Source organism: Austrofundulus limnaeus, unplaced genomic scaffold (genome assembly GCF_001266775.1).
Source record: "Austrofundulus limnaeus strain Quisiro unplaced genomic scaffold, Austrofundulus_limnaeus-1.0 Scaffold1, whole genome shotgun sequence".
Lineage (NCBI taxonomy): Eukaryota > Metazoa > Chordata > Actinopteri > Cyprinodontiformes > Rivulidae > Austrofundulus > Austrofundulus limnaeus.
The window spans coordinates 1,572,766-1,595,610 of NW_013952403.1; the positions used below are offsets into that span (position 1 = coordinate 1,572,766).

At 37.3% G+C, this 22,845-nt stretch overlaps 1 protein-coding gene across 1 annotated transcript in view; it reads left to right on the forward strand.

Annotated features, from left to right (window-relative positions):
• The window catches only part of tnmd (tenomodulin), a 75,882-nt gene that overhangs the window by 47,776 nt on the left and 5,261 nt on the right, over positions 1–22,845 (forward strand). The window contains exons 3-5 of the mRNA XM_014003889.1: positions 51–191; positions 11,178–11,285; positions 20,431–20,590. Coding sequence (XP_013859343.1) covers positions 51–191; positions 11,178–11,285; positions 20,431–20,590 — 409 coding nt within the window. The remainder of the gene's footprint in view (positions 1–50; positions 192–11,177; positions 11,286–20,430; positions 20,591–22,845) is intronic.

Below are 22,845 nucleotides of genomic sequence, written 5' to 3' on the forward strand. Positions count from 1 at the left end.
GAGTTTTGTCCTTACTGATGTGATGGTTGTGAATATTTCTGTCCTTGCAGGTGTATGACCATCAGTACAAAGCTGTTGTGGACGGTGTGGAGACAGACAGCCTGATGCAGATCGACCCCATCGGCCATGTTGAGATCTTCAGGATGGGAAACGGGAGTCAGGAGGTTGTCGAGGTTCATGACTTTAAGAATGTGAGTAAACATCTAACAAGATAGTTTTGAGCAGCTGGAAACTACCTCCAACACACACCCCACATGCCACACACTGCACAACTTTGCTTCAAACATTGACCTTAATTATTCAAATTAACACTGCCTGTCTGCTAGTGAAATATCTCGTGAAATACTCTATAAAATTCAGTGAAACTAAGTAATCAGTGAATATAGATCTGGAGCTCACTGTATGAATGCTATGAAAGATTCACAGTATTGAGATCTTTTTCATTTTTTATTTATTTATTTTTTATTTATTTATTTATTTTTGCTTCTGTATGTTTTTCGACACACAAGTTGTTTCGTAATTTTTGTGTTATTTCAAAAATTCATGTATCAAAACATTCAGCTCCTTCAGGACATTCCAGCTATGACTTTTGGTATTTCAGGAATTTATACTTTTGGAGATATTCAGCTTTTTCCAGCCATTTTTTTTTCTTCTTGAAAATGAATGGTGTGGTCTTCAGCATCCTTGAAATTCTTCAGAACGCTGATAAGTCTTTACTGCCCTTTTTACTTGTTCTGGTTCTGCTTTTTTGTTTACTTTTGTGTGCTAATGTCAGAATCATTCGGCTTTTATGTTGCGGATTTTCACTTCTTTTTCTTTCTTTAGCYATCATTCTGACATTTTCTGTTATTCTTCTGCTATTTTCAACTTCTTTTGCTACTTTAAACTTGTTTTGTTTCTTTCTCTTTCTTTCTTAAGCTTTTCCTGCCCCTTTTCAGCTATATTTCTACTCCTTTTACTTTTTTTTATCTGCAAATTTTTGCATTTTTCAGCTGTTTTCTGCTCTTTGAAGCTTTCATTTTCACAGTAATTTCAGCAATCATTCAGCTGCTTGTGGGTTCCACCTCAACTGTTAAAATTCAGCAARCATTACTAGGTCATCCTTTAAAAACATTTCAGCTTCTTCAGCAGCTTTCAGCTAAATTATTTAGCTATAAGCTAACAAAGAAATGACAGCTGCTGAGCAAGTTTTTAATCCTCAACACATATTTTGAGCCCTAACACACAAGAGTTCACAGTATTGCACAGGACTGATCTGTTCCTTCTCATCATAACACAATTTTGAGTCCAAACATCTGGCATGAATAGCAGCAGGTGACTTGCATTCCTTCAAGGAATGCTAGACCTTTAATTTCCTTTTAGTTCTTTCTCCTTTGTTGCCCCAAATTGGAAAAATGTTTCGAAAAAACCTTTGAATCACCCCTGAAACTGAGTAACAGATTATTCGCTCCAACAGMTTCACATGCATTTTTCTTTACAAACACTGTACATGAACATCAGTAATTGATACTGCAGCAGCAGGAGAAGTAAAGATTTATGTGCGTTCAACAGCCTGGAGAGAACAATCAGTCTTACTAAAAAAAAAGTGCTTTCTTCCAACTAATTCCATACAGTAACTTCCTCACAGAACCGAGACAAACACCATTAAGACCTTCCCTGCTTGTTTCCARCACTTTTTTTTCAGCTGCTATTTTGTCTCCAGCACAACTCATTAACTTACCTTTCATTCCCAAACCCTGTTTGAGTGTGCAGGAGCTTCCACTCTCCTCCTCAGAGGAAAAAAAAACACGACGTGTGCTGCATGACTGGGTAATGAATGTTTTTACTCTCACACCATTATTTACTGTGAAATGTGAGGTTGCAAGGCTCGATGTTACAGGATAGTCTTCATTTTAAACAATAGCATACACTGATCACTGTTTGTTTTTTATACAAAAGTCTTTGTGATTCTGAGGTGAATCGATGATGGAAGAGCTACAGAGGAGAAACTTTACTTTCTGGAAATCTATCATCCTCACCAAGAAGGCAAATAAATGTGTTTGTGGCTGGTTCACACAAACACACACACAAACACGCATAAACACAGGCGTGTCCCAGGTCCTATTGTACTTCCTCAAGGAGATTTGTTTGATTCGGTGCTCCGCTGTGGAAAACTAAAGTAACAACAGACTGAGCAGAGTAATTCAAACCTTGTTTTGACCAAAATAAATAACATTTTTGGACTAAACTTGCAGTAGGTTTTACAGAGTTTGMGCTTGTGCACGTTTGCTTTGAGTAAAAAAAAAAGTTATTTGCTACAGAAACCAAAATAAAAGAATTGTGCCACACAAAACCTGTTTTGTTGCCAAATTAAAGACAGATGAACTCACTTGACATTTTCTTCTTCAAAAAATCTGAAACAATAAAAACGTTCTAACGTTCACTGTGCAGTTTCAAAATGAAGAGCACAGCACTAAAGTCAAACAATAATAGAAATAGGATTCAATATAGATGAAAGAAATATTTGAGTTTGTTAAAGAGAGAGTTCAGATCTCTTGAGGTGAGTTTCTGTGGATAAATTATGAACCGTCAGTATCTCATCTGTTGCAGATAGCTGTTTGAATAACTTAGTTTGGATAAATTGTTTATTCTGTTCAGACTAATGAGATTATGAGCAGCTAAAAACCTTCTACGTTGTTGTGACCTCAGTCAGACTAGCCTGATATTCATCACAAGAGAAATGAACTTTATACCTAAACTTCACTATCCCTTAACAATTTTTGGAACTTTAAAGGGMTCCATGATTAGTTGTAAYATTAGACTTTATTTGATAAACATATATTTTAACTGTAAAATAAAGACTGTAAAAATACTGTAGCTGTTTAGTTTTTATCATCTTTAAACTAAAAGTTTAAAAATATATTAGATGGACAGGGCCATTTTATTTACATGCAAAGCATTCTGGGTAAATGATGACGTGGATAGGTCATCGGTGAGAGGCTGCTAGCGAGCTATATCCACCCTGAAGGTAAATCTTGGACAAAATCTGATGATCGACTCTTTTAAATGAAATGAAACCAGAGAGCGTTGACAGAGAGGAGAAGGTAGAAATGACTCAGTCTGTAACTGAAAATATGGACGGAGGACAAAAGAGCTGCTTCATGGAAGAAGAACCTCAGCTTAGCCTGTTAGCTTTAGCATTAGCCCCGACGCTATCACCATATATATGTATTAGCTCAGCGCTACACATTCTCCTCTCGTCACTGAGGTCCTCCATCCACATGACAGAGAGGGGAACACAATGCTAACGCCAAGCTAATACATATAAGGCAATATAGCATCGGTGCTAGCGCAAACACTAACAGGCTAAGCTGAGGTTCTTCTTCCATGAAGCAGCTCTGTTGTCCTCCATCCATATTTTCAGTTACAGGCTGAGTCATTTCTACCTTCTCCTCTCTGTCAACGCTCTCTGGTTTCATTTAAAAGAGTCGATCATCAGATATTGTCCAAGATTAACCTTCAGGGTGGATATAGCTCGCTAGCAGCCTCGCACCGATGACCTATCAATGTCATCATTTACCCAGAATGCTTTGTGTGTAAATAAAATGGCTCCTTCCGTGTTAAAATATATTTTTAAAAATTTACTAAACTAAACATCCTACAGTATTTTTACAGTCTTTATTTTACAGTTAAAATAAATGTTTATCAAATARAGTCTAATGTTACAACTAATCGTGGATCCCTTTAAAGAAGAAACATTTAGCCTTTTTTAGAGATTAAGAAACCTCTGAAAAGAATTTAAATATATAAAAACATGAGCATTCTTTGTGATGCTGCTGATGTAAAACAGCCTTCTCTTTTTGTTCACAATATAAAGAACCTCCATTTGACTTAAAGACTTCATTTGTAACCCTTTCTTACATGAAAAAGAATAGAGTCAAAAATCACGGTGGTTACACATAAGAACATGAACGGGCATTATTTTTTATGACACAAGTTTAATACAAATCACTCCATGAAATGTTTTTTTTTTTTTTTTTTTTTGTGCAGAGTGATTTTTCTGCTTTCCCTTTTATTTTTGCGTTGCAGACAGAGGTGAACATGTCATCCAGCATGAAATATATTTTTACTATTATAATGTCTTTTCTCTAAATATCACTATCTCACAGCAGTTTCTTTTTAAATCTATCCAATCCAAAACAAAGACCCTTCAGTCTTCAAGTTGTTTTTTTAAAGACATCGTGTAAAAAGGTTGCGTCTCAAGACAGGATTTAGCCGATTATATTTTGAGCCAGTAAAACTCAGCTGTCGTTTTGGTTTCGCTCTTGGGTCAAACATTCTTTGTCTTGATAAATGACATATCGTCACCTTTCTTAAACTTAGGTTTAAGAAATCCTGCTTGTTGTGGATTTTTGTTTTCTTAAATACACAAAAAGAAAATAATATTTTGTTGGTTTTAGCTGGCTCSGGCAAGAAGAAATGCAGAGAAAGCACTCCTGGACTGTACCTTACATCTTTGTACAAGTCCCCGCTTGTCATTATACAGAACACGTCTAAAATTTCCTCCAAGCTAAAAAAAAACTAAAATGATTGGCAAGGCTGGAATAAAACTGTGTTTGTGATTAGATGTCTTTCTGAGTGAGGAGACMTTTTGCCCTTAACATCACAAGCTCCATTAAGTGTACACATGCATCTCTGTACGGGCGTCTATGACAGCTTTGTTGTTGAGGGATTTCGGTTGCAGTGGCCACTTTAAGTTTGACCTCTGGTCCCCGTTTGACCCCTTCATACATGGAAAACCTCCCAACAAAGCTGGAGCTGGAGTGTTGTGTTGACTACATATAACGACTTTAAATAAAAACAGTGACACTTTTGCACTCCCACTCAAAGTTTCTGGCTCTGAGTAGCAGGAAAGAAAACGATTTGCAAGGAGAATGAAATTAGTTATTCTTTTCAAAGTTTGAGTTGACTTTTCCTCACATGATGGAAAAAAAGAGACTACAATACAAAACAATGAGCATATCACAGTTCTTTTTTAAGATATGAGTGCTTGATTAGCTTGTTAAGATTTTGGCTGACCTCATTTGGAAAAGTCAGGTGATAAAAAATTAACAACTGTATAAATATCTGATCCCTTAAACTTTGTCCTAGCAATCAGCAGCCATGAGCCCCCTCTTAGCAGCACCCTACTATTACGAAAATTAAAGTCATCATTGTCCACAAGCAGGTAAGACAGCAAGGTGTTTTTCGATAGACATTTCTCCTTTCTGTCATGTAATTAAGYAATAAGAGTCAACATAAGTCACAGTCGTCAGCTTGAGGGCCAGTAAATCAAAACTGCTTGTAAGAGTGTTGGAAGGGAAACTTTAAGTTGACTGCAAAAAACCCTCAAAGGTTATTCTAATGCTGGAGGGGTTGRCTGTTGTGAAACGGCCAAAGTTTCAAATTAAGATTTAAACAAACCAAAACAAAAAACATTTTAAGTAGAGGTGAGCAAATTTTAGATTTTATACTTTGCAATCATTTGAAATCATTTACTTTAAACAGAGAATCTACACATCTCTATTTTAATGGGCGCCTTGCTCCAACAGTATAAACACGGAGCGTTTAACGTTGGAAGTGTTTATTCCTTCTTTACCATAACATCATATCCGGTGTGGGACTTGACTCTGGTATAAAGTTGTTGATCGCGTGTTGTTTGAGACCATTTTATGGGACWTTTCATAAATTGGTAAAATATGAGTATCTGTGTGCAAATCTACTTGTGTGCTTAAATCTGTCTCTAACTTGTATTCCATGTTTAATCCTAATATAAGGTCAGCATCATAAGTGARGAATATCTGCACTACAGCAACCTCAGATTGCCGTTGGGCCAAGAGGTGTGGAAATAGTGTTTCTATATAGGATGACTGGAAATTACAACCTTGTAACCAGTGGGACTGTTGGTGGTCCAAATAGGCCCATGAGCCCCACTTTGGGCACCTCTGTTTTTCCTGAGGTGTTTTTACAGGATCTTGATGTGCATTTTCGCCTTTTATTCACAAACACAGTAAAAGGTCACTAATGAGAACCTTAAAAAAACTAAACTAAAGGGCAAAGATATGTATAAACTCCAGCTACGGTTTTTGGCGYACAACTATGGAAACACTGTTTGCGTTTATCTTTTTTTTTTGTGAGATCAGTAGTTTTAAAAGCCTTTCAGTGGTATATTGACCATGCTCTCRTTGTTTTTGCTTTTTTCAAATGATAAAATTACCAATTTAAACAATAATTTGGCTTAAAATGTAAAACAAATCAAGTTTTGAGTTTATTTTTGTTGAACCATGTCTTTGGAGAACATCATCAATCTGAAGTTTTGTAGTTGTAGTGCTGCACTTGTGTTGTCTTTGGTTATTTCTGTGAAGGTGACTCTGTATCCGTGTTTGTTAAAAAACAAAAGGGGATGGTGKTGTTGTTTTTTTCATTTAATAACTCAGCCTTTTTGATCAGGCTGTGCAGACGTAACCCATAAGTGCTGCCGGCCCCTCKGAGCAGGTACGGGGATATTTGGCTCTGTTCGCGTTGCAGAAGCTGTCAGTAATCAGTTTTGGCTTCTTCCCCTCTAATGGCATCCAGCCTGGAGTATGAGGTAGCCAGCATCCATAAATCAACACAGATGCTGCGAGAAACAGCTGGTGAGTGCAGACATTTTTAATAAGAAATATTCATGTTAATTGGATTCAGTTCACTTTTTTCATCACTTAACCACCACCTCAGCTAATAAAACATAGAAATTAGTACACCTGGTTGGATCTACAAACAAGGTATCTAAAAAGGGCATATAAAATGCTGTTTGGAGGTTTATGTTTGTAACTTTTTCAGATCGCCTTTAGCTTCAAGGATATGTTGGTCAAAGGGGAATTTAAAAGAAATGTAACCTTTCTTTTCTTCCGCTGTGTGCTCCACTGCCTCCTCCTCTTGCCACAAATGAAACTGAAGCATCAAAAACTCGCCTCCAGCGTTCATCCATCTCAAATTTCTCTGGAACATTTTTTTTTCCACTTCATGACTGACAGGAGCGGTACTGATGATGGTAAGGATAGCCTACAGTTACATAACATCCTGCTTGGATGTCCGTGATTGACTGCAGCGTCCGGAGACTGTGGGACAGACTATATGTGGCAACAAAAGAAAAAGAATACATCTTGAAAAATGTGCTCAGCTAGCAGGCGTAGTTGATATTTACTGTGTTCAAAAGGATAATTCTGATATTTAGAAAGGGGGGTTGGCTGAAAGGTTGAACAAAGTACTTAGTTTCTGTACTTGAGTCAAAGTACTGATCCTACTGGTCAAATATTAACCCAGTAAAAATAAAAGTAGCTCTCTCAAATTATTACTTAAGTTAAAGTACTGGAGTATGTGCAGAGTTGTAAAGTAACTACGTACAATTACTTTGTTACTGTACTTATGTAGTATTTTGGGGTATCTGTACTTTACTTGAGTAATTATTTTTCTGCCTACTTTTTTACTTCTACTTCTTACATTTTCACACAGTTATCTGTACTTTCTACTCCTTTCATTTTCTTTTTTTTAACCACTTCAGTAGAAAGCAGAACTGAATATTAGTATCTTAGCTTCTTCATCATCAGTGACTTTTTTTAAGGAGAAAAAGAAAGAGATGGAAAAAGTGAAATGTAATGAGAAAGAGTGAAAGAGAGATTAGAAGATGTGTAAAATAAATATCGAGAAAACACAAGACAGCACACCCGACATCTTGTCTCCACACCTACAAAAACGAAAACGAAAAAATACTCCTTTTTTTAAAGGCAAGAAGTAAAAGGTTGTTACTTTTATTTCATTTTTTCTTGTTTTCATTCCAGCTTGTTATTGTAAAAAATAAATACTRTCCATATAAATTGTGCCTCTTAGAGTGAATTTAATCGTGGTTGAATGAGAAGTGTAAATATATAAAGTTCTGATACCGTATTAGTTTGTACACAAACAAATCATGTCACACTCCATAATCATTAAAATAAAGGACTGTACTTAAGAGGTATTTGTATTCCATGAATTATATTATTGCATTTGGCCTCAGATAGATTTTCATTTTGGGAATAAGGTTTGTGCAGCCTCGATATGTGTATATAAACTGAAACAGCTAGACTAGTGCATCTTAAATTTAACATGAATTAATTATTTTTAAGACAATGTAGTCATTTCTACATTTTTTGGGAGGTCACCTCCTAATAAATGTCATTACAGAAAATCTAACTGCTCATTTTATTGCAATACTTTTACTTTTAATACTTAAGTACAAAAAATATCAGATGCTTTAAGACTTTTACTCAAGTAATATTTCTAAAGGAGATTTTAACTTTTACCAAAGCATTTTTTGTAAGATACTTGTACTTTTACTCAAGTATCACTTTGTGGTACTTTATACAACACTGAGTATGTGCTTTCAAAAGTACTTACTGAAAGTACTTAAAATGTTGCAGTTTTTTAACAACGCCTCTCACTTGATTGTGGTTTAGAATAACTGTAAAAATAATCTGCTCTATTGGACAGATTTGTAAGTCCAAATAATAAAACATTAGTCTTATATAGTACTTTACTGGATGCTCAAAGACTTTTTACAATCCATGCATTATTCCTTCACTCCTCAGTGACATTCAGTGGTTGAAGTTTGGCTGCATTTCTGCACATACTGTATATGGTCCCTCCAAACCACTACAATCGTATTTATACACAAGTAGGTTGAGTTAAGTGTTTTGCCCAAGGACCCAAAAACAGTTTACGCTCGAGCAGGGATGTGAACTCATGACGTGCTGGTTGCAGGGTGAACATCTCCCCTTGTGCCTCTGAAAATTTTTATCTTCCTAATTGTACGCCTTTTACAAGAACTGTCAGCTCATTTAGTCTCTACATAGTCACCACTTCAAGGACAAGACTTGTAACATTTTAGATTGAGCCGAGTATTAAGTGACTAATTAAGGAGCTCTGAATCTAATCTTTGGGGAAAAATTTTCACACTGAGCTTTTTAGTTATTTGAACTAGTTTTCTGAATATTAAAAACTTGTTACAATAAACTAGAAACACTTTTGTACAAAAGTATTTAACAAAATTTATTTGGTAGAAATCCATTAATCAAACAAAGGGATTGAAAGTCTAAAATGCTCTAGCTTAGGTCTTAAATGAGATGAATCCATGTTAAAAACAGGACTAACCAGGATTTAAACAAAGACCTGCAACAGTGCTGAAAAATACCTGTAGCTGTGTACCTACAAGGCAACATAGTACAAAAAGACAAAAAGATAAGAGAAAAGAGAAACTTTTTATTGACAAATTAATTAAAATATGTCAACAATAGAAGACTTTTTAGCCTTAAATGTTAGAGCCAGAGGAGAATGAAGTTGAGGAGTAGTTGGTAAGCCCAGACCTTATTTGGCAGTTATAATAATACTTCAGAAAACGTCATAGAAAATAGAGAAAACTGAAAAATAAAACCCAAATAGAATATAAAGATATGTTTGAGAGACTAGGCACAACAAAATGCAAACTACTAAAAAACTAAAAAGTAAAAAGTTTCCAATATGTCACTCAAGTAAAGTACAAACTCTCAAAAACTGTACCCAAGTAGAGTACTCAAGTAAATTTACTTTGTTTCTGCACATCTCTGCATCTTACCTTTTGCAGAACACAGACACACAAGAAAGGCAAAAATGCTCTCGCTCCACCTTTGCCTTTGGTGACAGACAATAACTTTATTTTATGTAAAGTTGAAAAAAAGTAATTAATGCAATGGGGTTTATTTGTATTTTCACCTGAAGCCATAAAGATTTGTATTTTATGTTTGGTGATTATAAAACAATCCCTAAATAAAGACTAGTTTGATGCTGCTGTAAAAAAGGTATCAACCAAATTATCACCTGCTGACACAGCTTTAGCTCTGACTCAAGCGAATAATGCACACAGTAACAAGTTTCCCAAGGCTGAGAGCTGGCGTATGTGATTATTTCAGCGTTGTCTATTAAAATGAAATCACTTTTCCATTTTTCTTCTCTGTGTTAATGTGTCTTTCTTCATTTTCTGCTTGACCAAGCCCGGTAATCATCGCATCTCATCACGGCGCTGCCCTCTCTCCCCTTCTGCTGTGGCTCACCAACACGGGCAAAGCCAAATTAAACAAAGACTCRTCACAATAAAGCCCCGCAAAAACATCATGCTTTTGAGCTTGAGATTATTATTGCTCCATCCTTTTCTTTCTTTTTTTTTTTTTTGCAACACAGTTTAAATCACATGTGGTGGATTATGACAGCTAWCCCTCTGTACTGTCTCTGCTGCAGCTGGTATCTGGTTCTGAGAGTGACGGCTCCACAAGAAAAAAAAAGAAAGAAAAACAGAGAAATCCCAGCCACATGGTCAAGTTAACTGATTCATAGAAGATGTCATAACAGTGTAATTAAATCTAGATTGAATCATGTCCACTATGATGGCACCGCTCATGCAAATTTCAGTTCATGCAATTTTAAAGCATCAGTGTCAGATGTGGATCGAGCTGTCTGTTCTAATACAGGAAGCTGAATGAGCAGCTCTGCTCTGCTGAAAATGAAAAAAAAGGAAATGAAACGAACTGAAAGTCTTTCAGAYTGATTCGGGCTGAATATCTTACATTAACATAAAATAGCGGTGAGAGAAAATCAACAGATCTTTCTTGCCTATTGAGGCTCTGTGTGTTAGACTGAATGGAGCCCACATGGTGGAGGATCATCATTGGAGCTGAAGAGAGTGGCTCCACACTTGACTGAGCAGATTAAGAGAGTGACAGAGACCTATGACTGGCTAATTCAATGGGGGCACTCTCTGTAGAAAACACTTCATTCTCAACAATGTCGCTCGGCTCTCCTGTGCAATGTATCCCACCATGAAGCATTATGCAGCCACAGTGGAGCACCCCCACCTTTCATTCAGCTTTGAAGCAAAAGCAGCGCTGAAAGGGCCAAGCAGTCATAAATGTTATATACACCATGAAAAAAAAAGAGGATCAAAACACACCTCTTGTTACTCGTTAGGTTTTTACCTTTCAGCTTTGATTATCCGAGCGTTTTAAACAGAAACGCCCCACTTCTTTTTGGCATATCCACATCACAGACAGCTAATGAATCATACATACATCTGAATTTCTGAGTGTTCCTTCATTTGGTTTTCTTTTTTAAAGGGGATCACTGGCATCCGGTTTGCCGAACATCAGAGGTGTTACATCAGGACCCAAACGAAGAAGCTACCCGTCGTGCCAGAGGTGGAGAMGGAGGACAGAGAGTTGCCGGTACAGTACGCCTCCACACTCTGGCTCTCTGTAGTCCTGCAGAGGCTGTCATGCATATTGTCGAGAGATAACCAGAGCACAGCTCTTTGAGCACCACACAAATACTCAGCCTGTCCATCTCGTCCTATCTCCCCACCCCTCCGCACTGAAGGCTTGTGGCGCCTGTGAAACTGCTAGAAAGCTAACAACAAACCCGTGGCCTCTTTGTGGCTCACATCAAATGGTGCTTGCTGTCAATCTTGAGCCAGTATTAATTTTTAATCATCTCYTCCAAAGGCTCTACCCAAATAGCCTAAAGGGGGAAGGGTGCGARAGCGAGGTCTGCGAGAGGTAAACCATTAAAATGGTATTTTTAAGTGATGCTGTCTTTGTAAAATTCACAAGGCTCCCTCTCCAAGTTTTTAGGGTGATTCCTTTTAGTTATCTGGCTCCTTAAAGTTCAGCGCAAACTTCAGAACAAGAAATGGAAGAAATTCAGTCAATCAAAATTCCCATTTTTCAGTGTCACAGTGAATTTCACTGAGTGGGCCACATGTTCAAAGAGAAAATCCTTTCCTCAAATGTCTCAACTCCTGGCATGCTCTCATTTACATTTCAGATTTGAGCTGAGAAGAAATGGCTGGCAAATATCTGGTGCGCCCACTCACTTCTTCACTTTAAAAACAGAGTCAGCCAATTGTCAGTCCAGCCTTAGTTTTTTACTGTAAGAACACAAGCTGTTACACCTAAAATACCAAACACTGTTTGCTTTCCTTTTTTTTTAAGATACTCCTCTCATCTTCATAACGTCTGATCCACGTTTACAGATACTAATTGCTCAGGCAGCACCATATGTCCGCACCATCCCTGTCTTTTTTTATGCACAGTGAAACCTAATTGGCTCAATTCGTAGCTCGGAAGTGAATCATGTAAGGCCAGCAAAGTGACTTGGGCTCATATCAGTAGTGATGAAGCTTCTTATATTTAATAGAAGAACGATTCAAAAAGACGTTTTAAAGTTGTAAATAATTTCTTTGGGCTTTTGCAACCTCAGAAAATAATAATAATGATAATAATGATGGCTAAGTGAGCTGCCAAGGTATGCAGTGATCGCCGGGAAATAAAACAGCAACATTATCTTTTTAGATGCTCTTATTAATTTAATTATAGACTAATTTGTTAATATTACTAAAACCAAACATCTAAACAAAGCTCTCTGTTTTATCTAAAGCAAAGAGCTATCTGAATGCCAACAATTCATTCACCTTTCCACAAAAGAGAAAAACATTCAGGTTTTACAAATGAAAAAGCAATGTTTACTCCTAAATATACAACAACAGTCTGTAGGACTGTCCTACAGGCATGGAACAGACAACAGGCACAGGAACTGACAAACGGCCCAAATCTTAAGTTTGTGAAAGCTTTAATCTCCCTGACAAGGAAAACTTTAAGTACACTGGTTGGAGTCCTAATCTGCTCAACTGCCAAAAAGAATGGTGATGGGACTTCRTTACTACAGTCTGTGAGATGCCTGTGGCATCAGACCTCTTTGCGTTACTTAGACCACTGCCTGGCTCTGAACAGTCAAAGGAAAATAATTCTTSAAGACCCCTTTATGGATCATGAGAAGCTCAGAACACCGAGTGTTTCTAACCTGCCATCCATCCCCACTCACCATAATCATAAAAATTCAGATTACAAATTAAGAACTGGAAATATTTTAATCCAGCATAACACAAATAATTTTCACTGTTTGCCCTTTAGAACTAATGTAGTGACTTCTCTATTGTTGCAACAGCGAGCCCCTGACAAATGCTCACAAATTCTACAGTTTTTCTTAGACACATTTTTCATCACAGTAAAAGTATATAAGATTTAAATCATAAAGTATTATCAGACAATACAGTATATCATACATACGTATATGACATTACATTACAATATCAGCATATTGTCTGAGAATAAAAACACTTATTAACATAGTAACTGCTCAATCTTGCTCAAGTGAATTGGTAAAAATTAAGAAGTTTAGAGGGTGAGAACAACTCAAATAAGGACTGTGAGCATCTCTGAGGTGTCACAAATCTCATAACTTTAGTGTTTTAAAAATAAAAAGAATTGTGGGCTTTTGTCTTTTGTTTTTCATTAAAACTGTGAGCTTTTGTCTTGTGAGCATTTGTACACTTGCCACAGCTGGTGGTGGTGCATGGACTCAGTTTAATAATAACAATCCCATTTATAAAATGCAGCATTCAAATGACTAAACAAATGTGGATAAATTTGCTGATTGTGTTTGGGTGAACTTGTCCTCAGTCCATCCAGAYAGCATTCACAGTTGTATTTAGTGCCATCAAAGTGCAATGCTGCTGGCTCAAGAWGCATGTTTGTGCCTAAATTAATTAACAGTGACATTTTGTACAAAAAAAAAACACAGTTTTGTCCCAGTTTTTCTGTTGGTTACCTGACAACCTCATGGTGACAACAGCAGAAGTCCAGGATGTTGTTTTTATGTAAATATATGTGACGAGTTCTGAAACTAAAACAAACTTGTTCCTGTCTTGTGTTACATTCTGTTCCTGGTATGTAATCAGTGAATTCTAAACAAACATGTGTTCTCACTTTATGTTCATCTCTTTATCTCTTGTCTCTTGTGACTGGAGTTTTGTATTGACGGCCAAATTTGCTGCAATGACTTCGAAACACAAACATGAGGTTGTGCAGCAGAGATCATCGCATTGAGAAAAGGGCATATTATAGGTGATAAATGGCGACCTGAGTCTGGCCTCACACAAACAGCGGCCCCTGATGTCTCCTCTGTGAGCATCCACCCACAGAAATCAACACAAGTCTCTCCTCAAACGGTGAAAACACGAAGCTCACAGGGGTTAAAACCAAACAGTAATAGTTCGCAGCCTAACCCCATCACAGGCTTTTAGGAATAGGAAAAAGGGGCTGAAGGCAGCAGTAGCAGGCTTTAGAGCTGAGGTGGAAAACAAAAGAAAGAACTGTGGGAAAAACTGCAAGCGGCTGATAACAGAAATCAGCCTGTGCAGAGCGGGGAACCAGGTGACAAACGTGAATTGTTTGCCAGTTTTGTTTTKGGGKKTTTTTTTTCCTTCCCTTTTTAATTTTCATTCTCAATGAAATGTCTGAGGGAGTAATCCCTGCAGCTCGACTCCGGCTCTCCCAGTCTGACACCGAAATCACCGTCCGCCTCCCTCACACTCTCCTAACAGTGTCAGTGGATGCTGTTTGCTCCATTAAACAGCCCTTTAATATGGAAGCCCAATGCTCACCCAGCAACCCCAAACCTCCCACTCAGTCAAGAACCGCAAACAGAAAGGAAAAAAAAAAAAAACAACAACAGCGTGCTAAGAAACAACAACACTGCAGAGGAGGTGAATACATCAAAGTCCTGCAGTGCACAGTTTGCTTTGTCTCACATTCATTTGCATGAGCTCAGGAAATGGTCAAGTGGCCAGTGATACCGAAACAATACTGTTTACCTTGTGAGCTGCTATTTTAGGCAACAAGGTTTGGGTTTAGTAGAAAATATAACAGGAAAACACTGTTTTTATTGTTTGTAGCACAATAACAATCAATGCAACTAAACCAGAAACCTCCTGATACTCTGACACAAAAACTGTCGAGACCATCTCTACTATGGTTTTAGAACAGGCAGATTTGAAACATAAAATAAAATTTAAAAAAAGAACAGGCAGATTTGAAACATAAAATAAAATTTAAAAAAAGAACAGGCAGATTTGATTTGATTTTTTTGTAGTAATCCTGCATGTATGTATATATACACATAGTATTATTCTTTCCATTGTAGTCCAGTATAAAAAACAGAATGCTGAAAAAAATCATCAGAGATAAAAACTCTAAAGAACTCTAAGGAAAAGCACAGAGCACAAAGAGAGTACRAATAAATATTTAAAAAATCAGATGRTAATTTGGTGTAACATATGATRTAATGAGCAATAAATAAGGAACAGTAAATAAAATAAGCAAGAAGGAAAATTTGGTCTCCTGTAGTTTAGGACACAATAAAGGAATTCAGCTCTTCATCTCAAAGACCTCTGAGTAGAAAACGAATGACATTAAATTCAAAAGTGTTATTTTTTACAATGAATTGATTATCCTAAAGTTGGAAGAGTACCAATAACGTTGTTGAAAAGACCAAGTGTATTGTTTTATTTTTCTGCCAGCTCTCGATTTATCTGTCAAGGTTATACAACTACCACAAAAATAAATGTCTAAACTTTAGTTATTCAGGACATTTATTTCCTTAAAATTTTAAAATACAGCAGAGATCTGCTTTGAAAGCCCAGAAAATCAGATTATATTTAAAAAAATCTAGACAGTATGTTTGAGAGAAAAAACATTGCAGAGTTCTCTGAGTGCAAACAGCTTGAAAGATTACATTCAAGTTTTTTATTGTGTGCTAGTAAAATATTTGAAATTTTAAAAARYTCGTGAATTGTACAAACAGYTTTAAAGTATTAATCTTCCCTTCGTTCTTCTTACCCAAATATCTTCACTTTTGGCAACGAAAATATCAACTTTTTTTTTACTGGCAGATGAAACTGTAATACAATACGTCATTTCATTTTGATATTTAACAGGAACATTGAACCCTGAATTCTGTGTGCTGAYAAAAAGATGGCTCATGAGATACAGTTTTAAAAAATAGTGAGTCCTTCTACAAGAATTTCATGTTTTTGAAATAAGGAATTTCAAGTTTGAGTCCAATAAGAGTATTTTTCATTTTCTCTTGCCAATCTTGACTAAATGCAGACATCAGTTTGACATCTTTAACTAAGTTTAGATGGCTACAAAACTTTGACTTTATTTCAGTTTAGGCCTAGATGTCTACAAATAATTAAGACGTTGTTCTCTTTTCAACCTAAAAAATGTAATTAGTGTGATGGCAAAGGACAAATGTTAAACTCAACTGTTGGAAACAAATCAATTGTGGATTTTAAATCATTACAGTCTATTTCCAGAAAACTAAGCTTGGCACAAAAAGTAAGTATAAATGTGTTTGGTAGATTATTTCTTTGTCGTAACAATGGGTTTTGACAATAAATCTTTTAATGCTGGAAAGTCTGTTAATTCCCATTTTAAATGGTGCCACATTTGTAAGGAACGTGCTTTTGTGGGATGAGCAGTAGAGCTGGGTGGGTTGCACACATGAAAAAATAGGCAAATTTTCTCTGACAAACAGCTTATTTTGTTGTTGCTATTGACACCTGTTTGGAGATTCTGGTACCCCCAGGTGCTGCCAGTCAGGTGATTTATTGCCAGGAAACATTGTTATAACAGAGGATGGTCTAGTAAAAGCATTTTGTCAAACACATTTAATACTTTGTGTTCTGGTTTCTGTATTCTCAAAGCTTCAAAACTTTTGCATTTCTTTATTAAATATTTTTATTGTGTTGGTGACAGAAAATTCTTTTAACTTGAGAAAAGCTGTAAGGCTGTACAGATTCATTGTGCCTAAATGGAACAAATCTGTTCAACCTAAGAAGACAAATTATAACTGCTGATGTGTGCACTCACTGCAATCTGCTGTAAGAAGTTTGTCAAGTAAAATCCACCAACTAGTCAAATACGTAAAACTTGTGCAGGATTTGACATGTGAAATCTCTTGGGTTTTGTGAGAAAATCTTTGTTGATCTCTGGCAAACACTGCACCGCTTTGAACAATGCATCATGTCGACAGTAGTTCCCCCCTTGGGACAAAGTGGCAGGAGAGGGTAAATTTGTTAACTACAGCACAACTAGTGTATAATTAAGTTGTGCACTGTAGGCAAAAAGCATATATACTCCAGGAGTAGGCTGAAGAAAACAAATTACCATCATTTCAAGGCTCCAATACGTGATAAAAAATTGCTTGTGTCCTAATAATATATCATTTGTCAATAGCAAAACAGAAAAGCCTTTCAGACGTGTGTACAAACTGGCAGTCTGTAATCATGTTGTCTTTGTGGTTGTCAACTGGCATTTAGAAATCCATGCCCCATGCTAAAATACTGACCTTTCACACTTCCCCCCCAGGCGCTCTTTCCTTCAAGTTATTGGAGTCGTTTCTCAACTGTGAAGTCAAAGTCATGTTGTGAGCCCCGTGTCCTGACCTCCATTTACTTTCCAGAGAAGACTCACTTGGCTTCAGTGGTTAAGAGGTCCAATTAGAGAAGGCTGTTTGTGTTCTTTAAGTTTGATTTTAATTTCTGCAGCCGCTGAAACTGGGAGTGCAGCAGCTCAGTGCCAGAGCACCACCTCTGTTGTACGAACACCCCACACTGATCCTCTGGGTTGTTATTAGTCTGTTTGAAAGTGAGGGAAAGTCTGACAGAAACTCTGATGAACATCAACCACCTGCCCAAACAAAACGTCTGATGGGACAGACTGCTTTGAGCAGTGGTTTAAATCATTTAATATAGGGTTCTGTGTGTGTTATTTGTTATAAATAAATAGTTCTTTGAGCAATCTCAGTTTAGGGATATAGAGTTTAAAAAAATAACGCAAAACAGGTGTGGTCATAGCGTGTGCTGTACAGCAAAAGACAACACTCCACACAYCAACAGATTTCACTCACCAACATTCAGATGTCAGAMGGGAAATCTTGCGAGACCTCTCGAGATCAAACATGAGTTTAGAGTAAATRAACAGGAAGTATGAGGAAGAAGCAATGGTGATAGTCCACTGTTCCACAACCAGGAAGAAAACCACACTGCTCTTCCTGAGTCCGAGGTTTGACTATCCAACGGACCCTCCGCTTCAAGACCTCCGAATAGACCTTACCAGGGAGGCTCAGAAGTGTGATCCCCCTATAGTTGGAACACACTCTGCAGTCCCCCTTTTTGAATAAGTGGACCACCACCCCGGTCTGCCAATCCCAATCTAGGAGAGCTGCCCCTGATGTCCATGCAATATTGTAGAGTCGCATCAACCAACGCAACCCCACAACATCTAATCTCATCCACCTTGCGTCTTGCCACCGAGGAGCTTTTTAACCACCTCAGTGACCTCAGCACCAGAGATAGGTGAGCCCAACCAAGAGTCCCCAGGTTCTGCTTCCACAATGAAAGACGTGCTGGTGGGATTGAGAAGGTATTTGAAATATTCTGCCCACCGACCCACAACGTCCTGAGTTGAAGTCAGCAGTGCACCATCCCCACCATAAACAGTGTTGTTGATTAACCTTTTTCCACCCCTGAGATGCTGGATGGTGCAGAATCCTCTTGAAGCTGTACGGAAGTCTTTTTCCATGGTCTCTCCGAACTCCTCCCATGCCTGAGTTTTTGCCTCAGTGACCACCTGAGCAGCAACCCAGGGTGTCAGACGACTTCCTCCGGTTCTAACTTTTAGCATGACATCCTTACATAAAATAAAGAATGTCAAAAGGCTTTTAAGGAATTTCAAGGATGACTTTTAAGGGGGTATAGTTAACCAAATTTTCTAATTACTGGTAAGTAAAGAAGTATTTGTACTTCATTGCTTGACACCTCTGATTTTGGATTCCCCTCTGTGTTTCTGTCACCTCACTTTCTGATTGGCTACACATCACATTCAACAGGCTGCAGCTCTGTCCCTGAGGGACACCACATGCTGGGAAATCCCCTAAGAGCCATCATGATAATCGGGGCATTCTAAAATTTGTTAGAAAGGCAAAATTATCTTGCCGTGTGAACCAGGCATTATTTAATTCAGATTGAGCCAGTTTTGCATTATGTGGTTTTTTACATGAAATTATTTGGTTTGGCGAGCACAAATAACATAGCAGCTAGCCACAACACGTCCGTTTGCAACATTCTTCTTGATTCGTTGTTTGTTTCCATGTAATGCCGCTGATCACAGAAACAATCCCTTTACATTCTGAGCAATTGCGCAATACATTCTTAATTTGAAGCCACAAGTTTAACTTCGTCTGGGTGTAATCACAACCAACAAACAGCACAACAAACACAGGAGCGGAGGACAACTCATATAGGAACAGCTTTACCCACACGTGAAAACCCAAACAATTTAACAAAAATGAAAAACTAGCAGTCAGTTCATCGATCTGTTCACAATTATTTCTATTTCCACAAATGCCTCAGCTATCGTTTGTTCCTAACCCTTCCACAAAGCCCACTTCAAAACATCAGAACTAAATCTTTAACTCTAGTCCTTTTTTCCTCCATCTACGCAGATCGTAACTGTGACACACTTGAACCAGGATCGAAGGCAAAAAATCTGATTCAGGCGAGAGTGACGGAAGATAACACGAAGGAGGCGGGCAGGACCTAATATAAATGATTCTCACTCGTACCATAGCCTCAGGATTCTACATCAGGCTTAACTAATGTGCAATTAAGCTGAAGACTGGAAGAAAATCACCTTGTAAAAACATTTGTCAAGTGAACTGTTTTTCTGTTCCGGGCTGCTAATTAACAAGGGAATGTGAAGAGGGGGGTTTGTTTGCGTGTTTATTTACATATACATGAAGAAAATAAATATCCGCACTGTTAGGGGAGAGCATTACTAAATCCCATTCATATGTCTCTATTAGACAGCCCTGACATGTAGTCCCTATCATTAAGCAATAATAGTTTACTTTACAGCTCATGAACTACAGTATCAACAAATTAAGCCCAGTGATAATGCAGAGTGCCAAGTGAAGCATAGGGGTGTGTGTGTGGGGGGGGGGGTGCGGAGATGGATATGAGGCAGAGAAGAGGAAGGGCGGAGGGAGAATGCAAGGCTTTATTGTGTCTGTCACATTAAACGATATTGCAACCACACTCGGAGTAATGAAGACCACTTCTAAAGTCATTTAAAAGTCAAATCATCGCCATCCGTGAATTTCAATGATGTGTAATAGAAAGAGCACGCCAGAGGCTCGAGCGGATGTCGAGAGCGAGAAAGAGGACAGAGTGAGGCCAATGGGTGTCAGGAGTCAGGAAGTTGCTGTCCTCTCCGCAGACATAAAGGTGATAGATGAAACTACAAGGCTGAAACTGCTGCATGACTCAGGGGAGAGGCGGGTGTGAATGCAGGATGGTACTCTGTGTGGAGTGTTTTAGCAGGATCTGACATGCTTTATAAGGTGTATATATATATAGCGTATCTGAGACTGTGTGTGTATGTGTATGTGTGTGTGTGTGTTGTACGGCAGGTCCATGAGTCCGACGCAGTGGACATGAAAGTGGAGGACACCCAGGTGTGGGTTCCTGTCGAGGAGCCCATCGTTAACCCAGACTTCCTGCTTGACTCCAAAATCTGGGAGATTTGCCAGCAGCTGCCTATCCACTGGATCCATCCCTCCCCCACGACTGGTGAGAGCAGGGGGCAACTCTGCCTCTAAATGCAGACTATTAAGACTGTTGCTGAAGGGCATCCCTACAGGCTGAATGCAGGCCCGCAGAGACGGCATGATTTACCAACCGTATGAGCAGCCGGCCTGGGCTGCTCTCTGTGAGTCAGGAAGGTTTAGAAACCGAAGGACTGTGGAGGAAAGAAAATTCAAACCTTTTTACAAAAAATAAAATCACCACAGYGAAAAATTAAAACACGTAAAAGTTCATTTAAGGATACAGGAGTGTTATCAGTGCTTTAGTACAATTCATTTCTTTGTCAGATATTTTTGTAAACAAGCAGAAAAACTCGCTAAATGAACTTGTTTTTACCTTCAGTGTGGATTCTTTGACAGTTAGGTCCTAAAAGCTAGTGTGCAATTTAATCTTTTTGCAGTAAAGTCATTGCTAAACTGGTTTATGCTATATCAAATCTTTAACTAATTCACAAAATATTAAAATTTTAAACCTGCCTTTCATGCCAGAACTATAAAACCCCTCAAATGGCTTTGCTTTGTGAGCCTGTAACCCTACTCCCTCACAACCATAACAAAAACTGAGAGATTATAGCAACAAATGTGAAAAAAGCTACAAAATGCTRCAAATTACAATAAACCTTTGTTTTTAATAGAATATGGTCTTTACAAAAAATATTCAACAAAGATTATACAGATGCTTTTGTTATTGTTGACATCAGTTACCTCAACAAGATCTAACAAAGACTAATTTCTTGAAAATTATTGAATAATTCTGTTAATTATCTTTTAAAACTAGCCTTTTGTTTGCTTCAAATGAGACGCATCAACTCATTATCACAAGAAAAAAGATTTTCTTGAGATGACTGGCTAGTGCAATTACAATCCTGTTTAAATGCAGCTGTGAATAAAAAAACAAACAACTACTGTAAAACAATATGACACAGAGCAAGAAAAAGCTTGTAATTTGTTGTTTTCCATTCAAATTCACAGAGCTCAGTTCTGAGTTGCAGCTCATTATGTTGCTGTCTGACCTGTAATTATTTGGTTTTGCTTCACTCTCTTTCCCAGAATCTAAAAAGTCACACAATCAAGTCAGCATGAAACAAGAAGTAGATGCAGTTAACAAGCAAACACAAGATTTCTGTTACTGACGTTTTTGGTTTGTTAAAATTATTTGTAAAAAGAAAAATACCCTGCTACATTCACCAATTGATAAAACAGAAATGTGTTTGTCTTTTTATTTTAGTTTGTAGGTAATATTTGCTGAAAGGTTAGAAATATTGCCTTAAAAGACAATGTTCGTTTACTGAAGTAAAGAATTATTGTCACTGATTTGATCACAACAGAGTGGCAGATTTTTGACTCAACATTAAAAATGTTTTAAATTTCAATGTTCTCTGGCTAACTGAAAGATTGTTGAAATGTGTGCACCATTTAGTGTGTCCAAAACGCAATCTGATCACCATGATATAGARCTTATGAATGAAAACAAAGGAACACATCGTTTGTAAGCAAAGTGTATGACGCTCTTGTGCATGTAAAGAAATCTTGTATCTTCACTTTTTTTTCTCCTGTTACTTCCAACAAAATGAGATTTGTGCATGGAGCTAAAGTGGGGCCATAAATTTCCTTTCAAGTAATATTTTTTGAAACAGAACAAAAAGATTGGAAACTGATGATAAAAAAAACATTGAAACAACTGTAGTATGCCATTGTATCATACAATCAAAAAATACAGCAGACCGTGTCATAATCAACAAGGTATGGCAAGGCTGTTGTGTTGTTTATTAAAGTATGGGAGGCTGTTGTATTATATAATAAAAATATAGCAGGTTGTTGTATTGAATAATAAAAAGTATATCAGGCCGTTGTATTATTTTACAGGTCTCTCTTGTAAATGAGACAATGAGTCTCAAGAGATTTTCCTGTATAAATAAAGGATAAATTAAAAATTAAAATTATATATTAACAAGGTATCAGAGGCTGTTGTATAATAAAAACATAGTTGTATTGTATATTAATGCTGTATGGCAGGCTGTTGTGTCATATAAGTTAGAAATGTGGTAGGTCATTGTATCATATATAACAATGTCTTGTAACATATATTAATGAGTATGGCAGACCATTGTGTCATATAATTTAAAAAATACATGGCAAGTTGTTGTATCATATAATCAAGAAGTACGCTTTTTTAAGTTTCACATAATTTGTTTTCAGTTTCAAAAATTTTCTTTCATTTATACATATATATATATATAT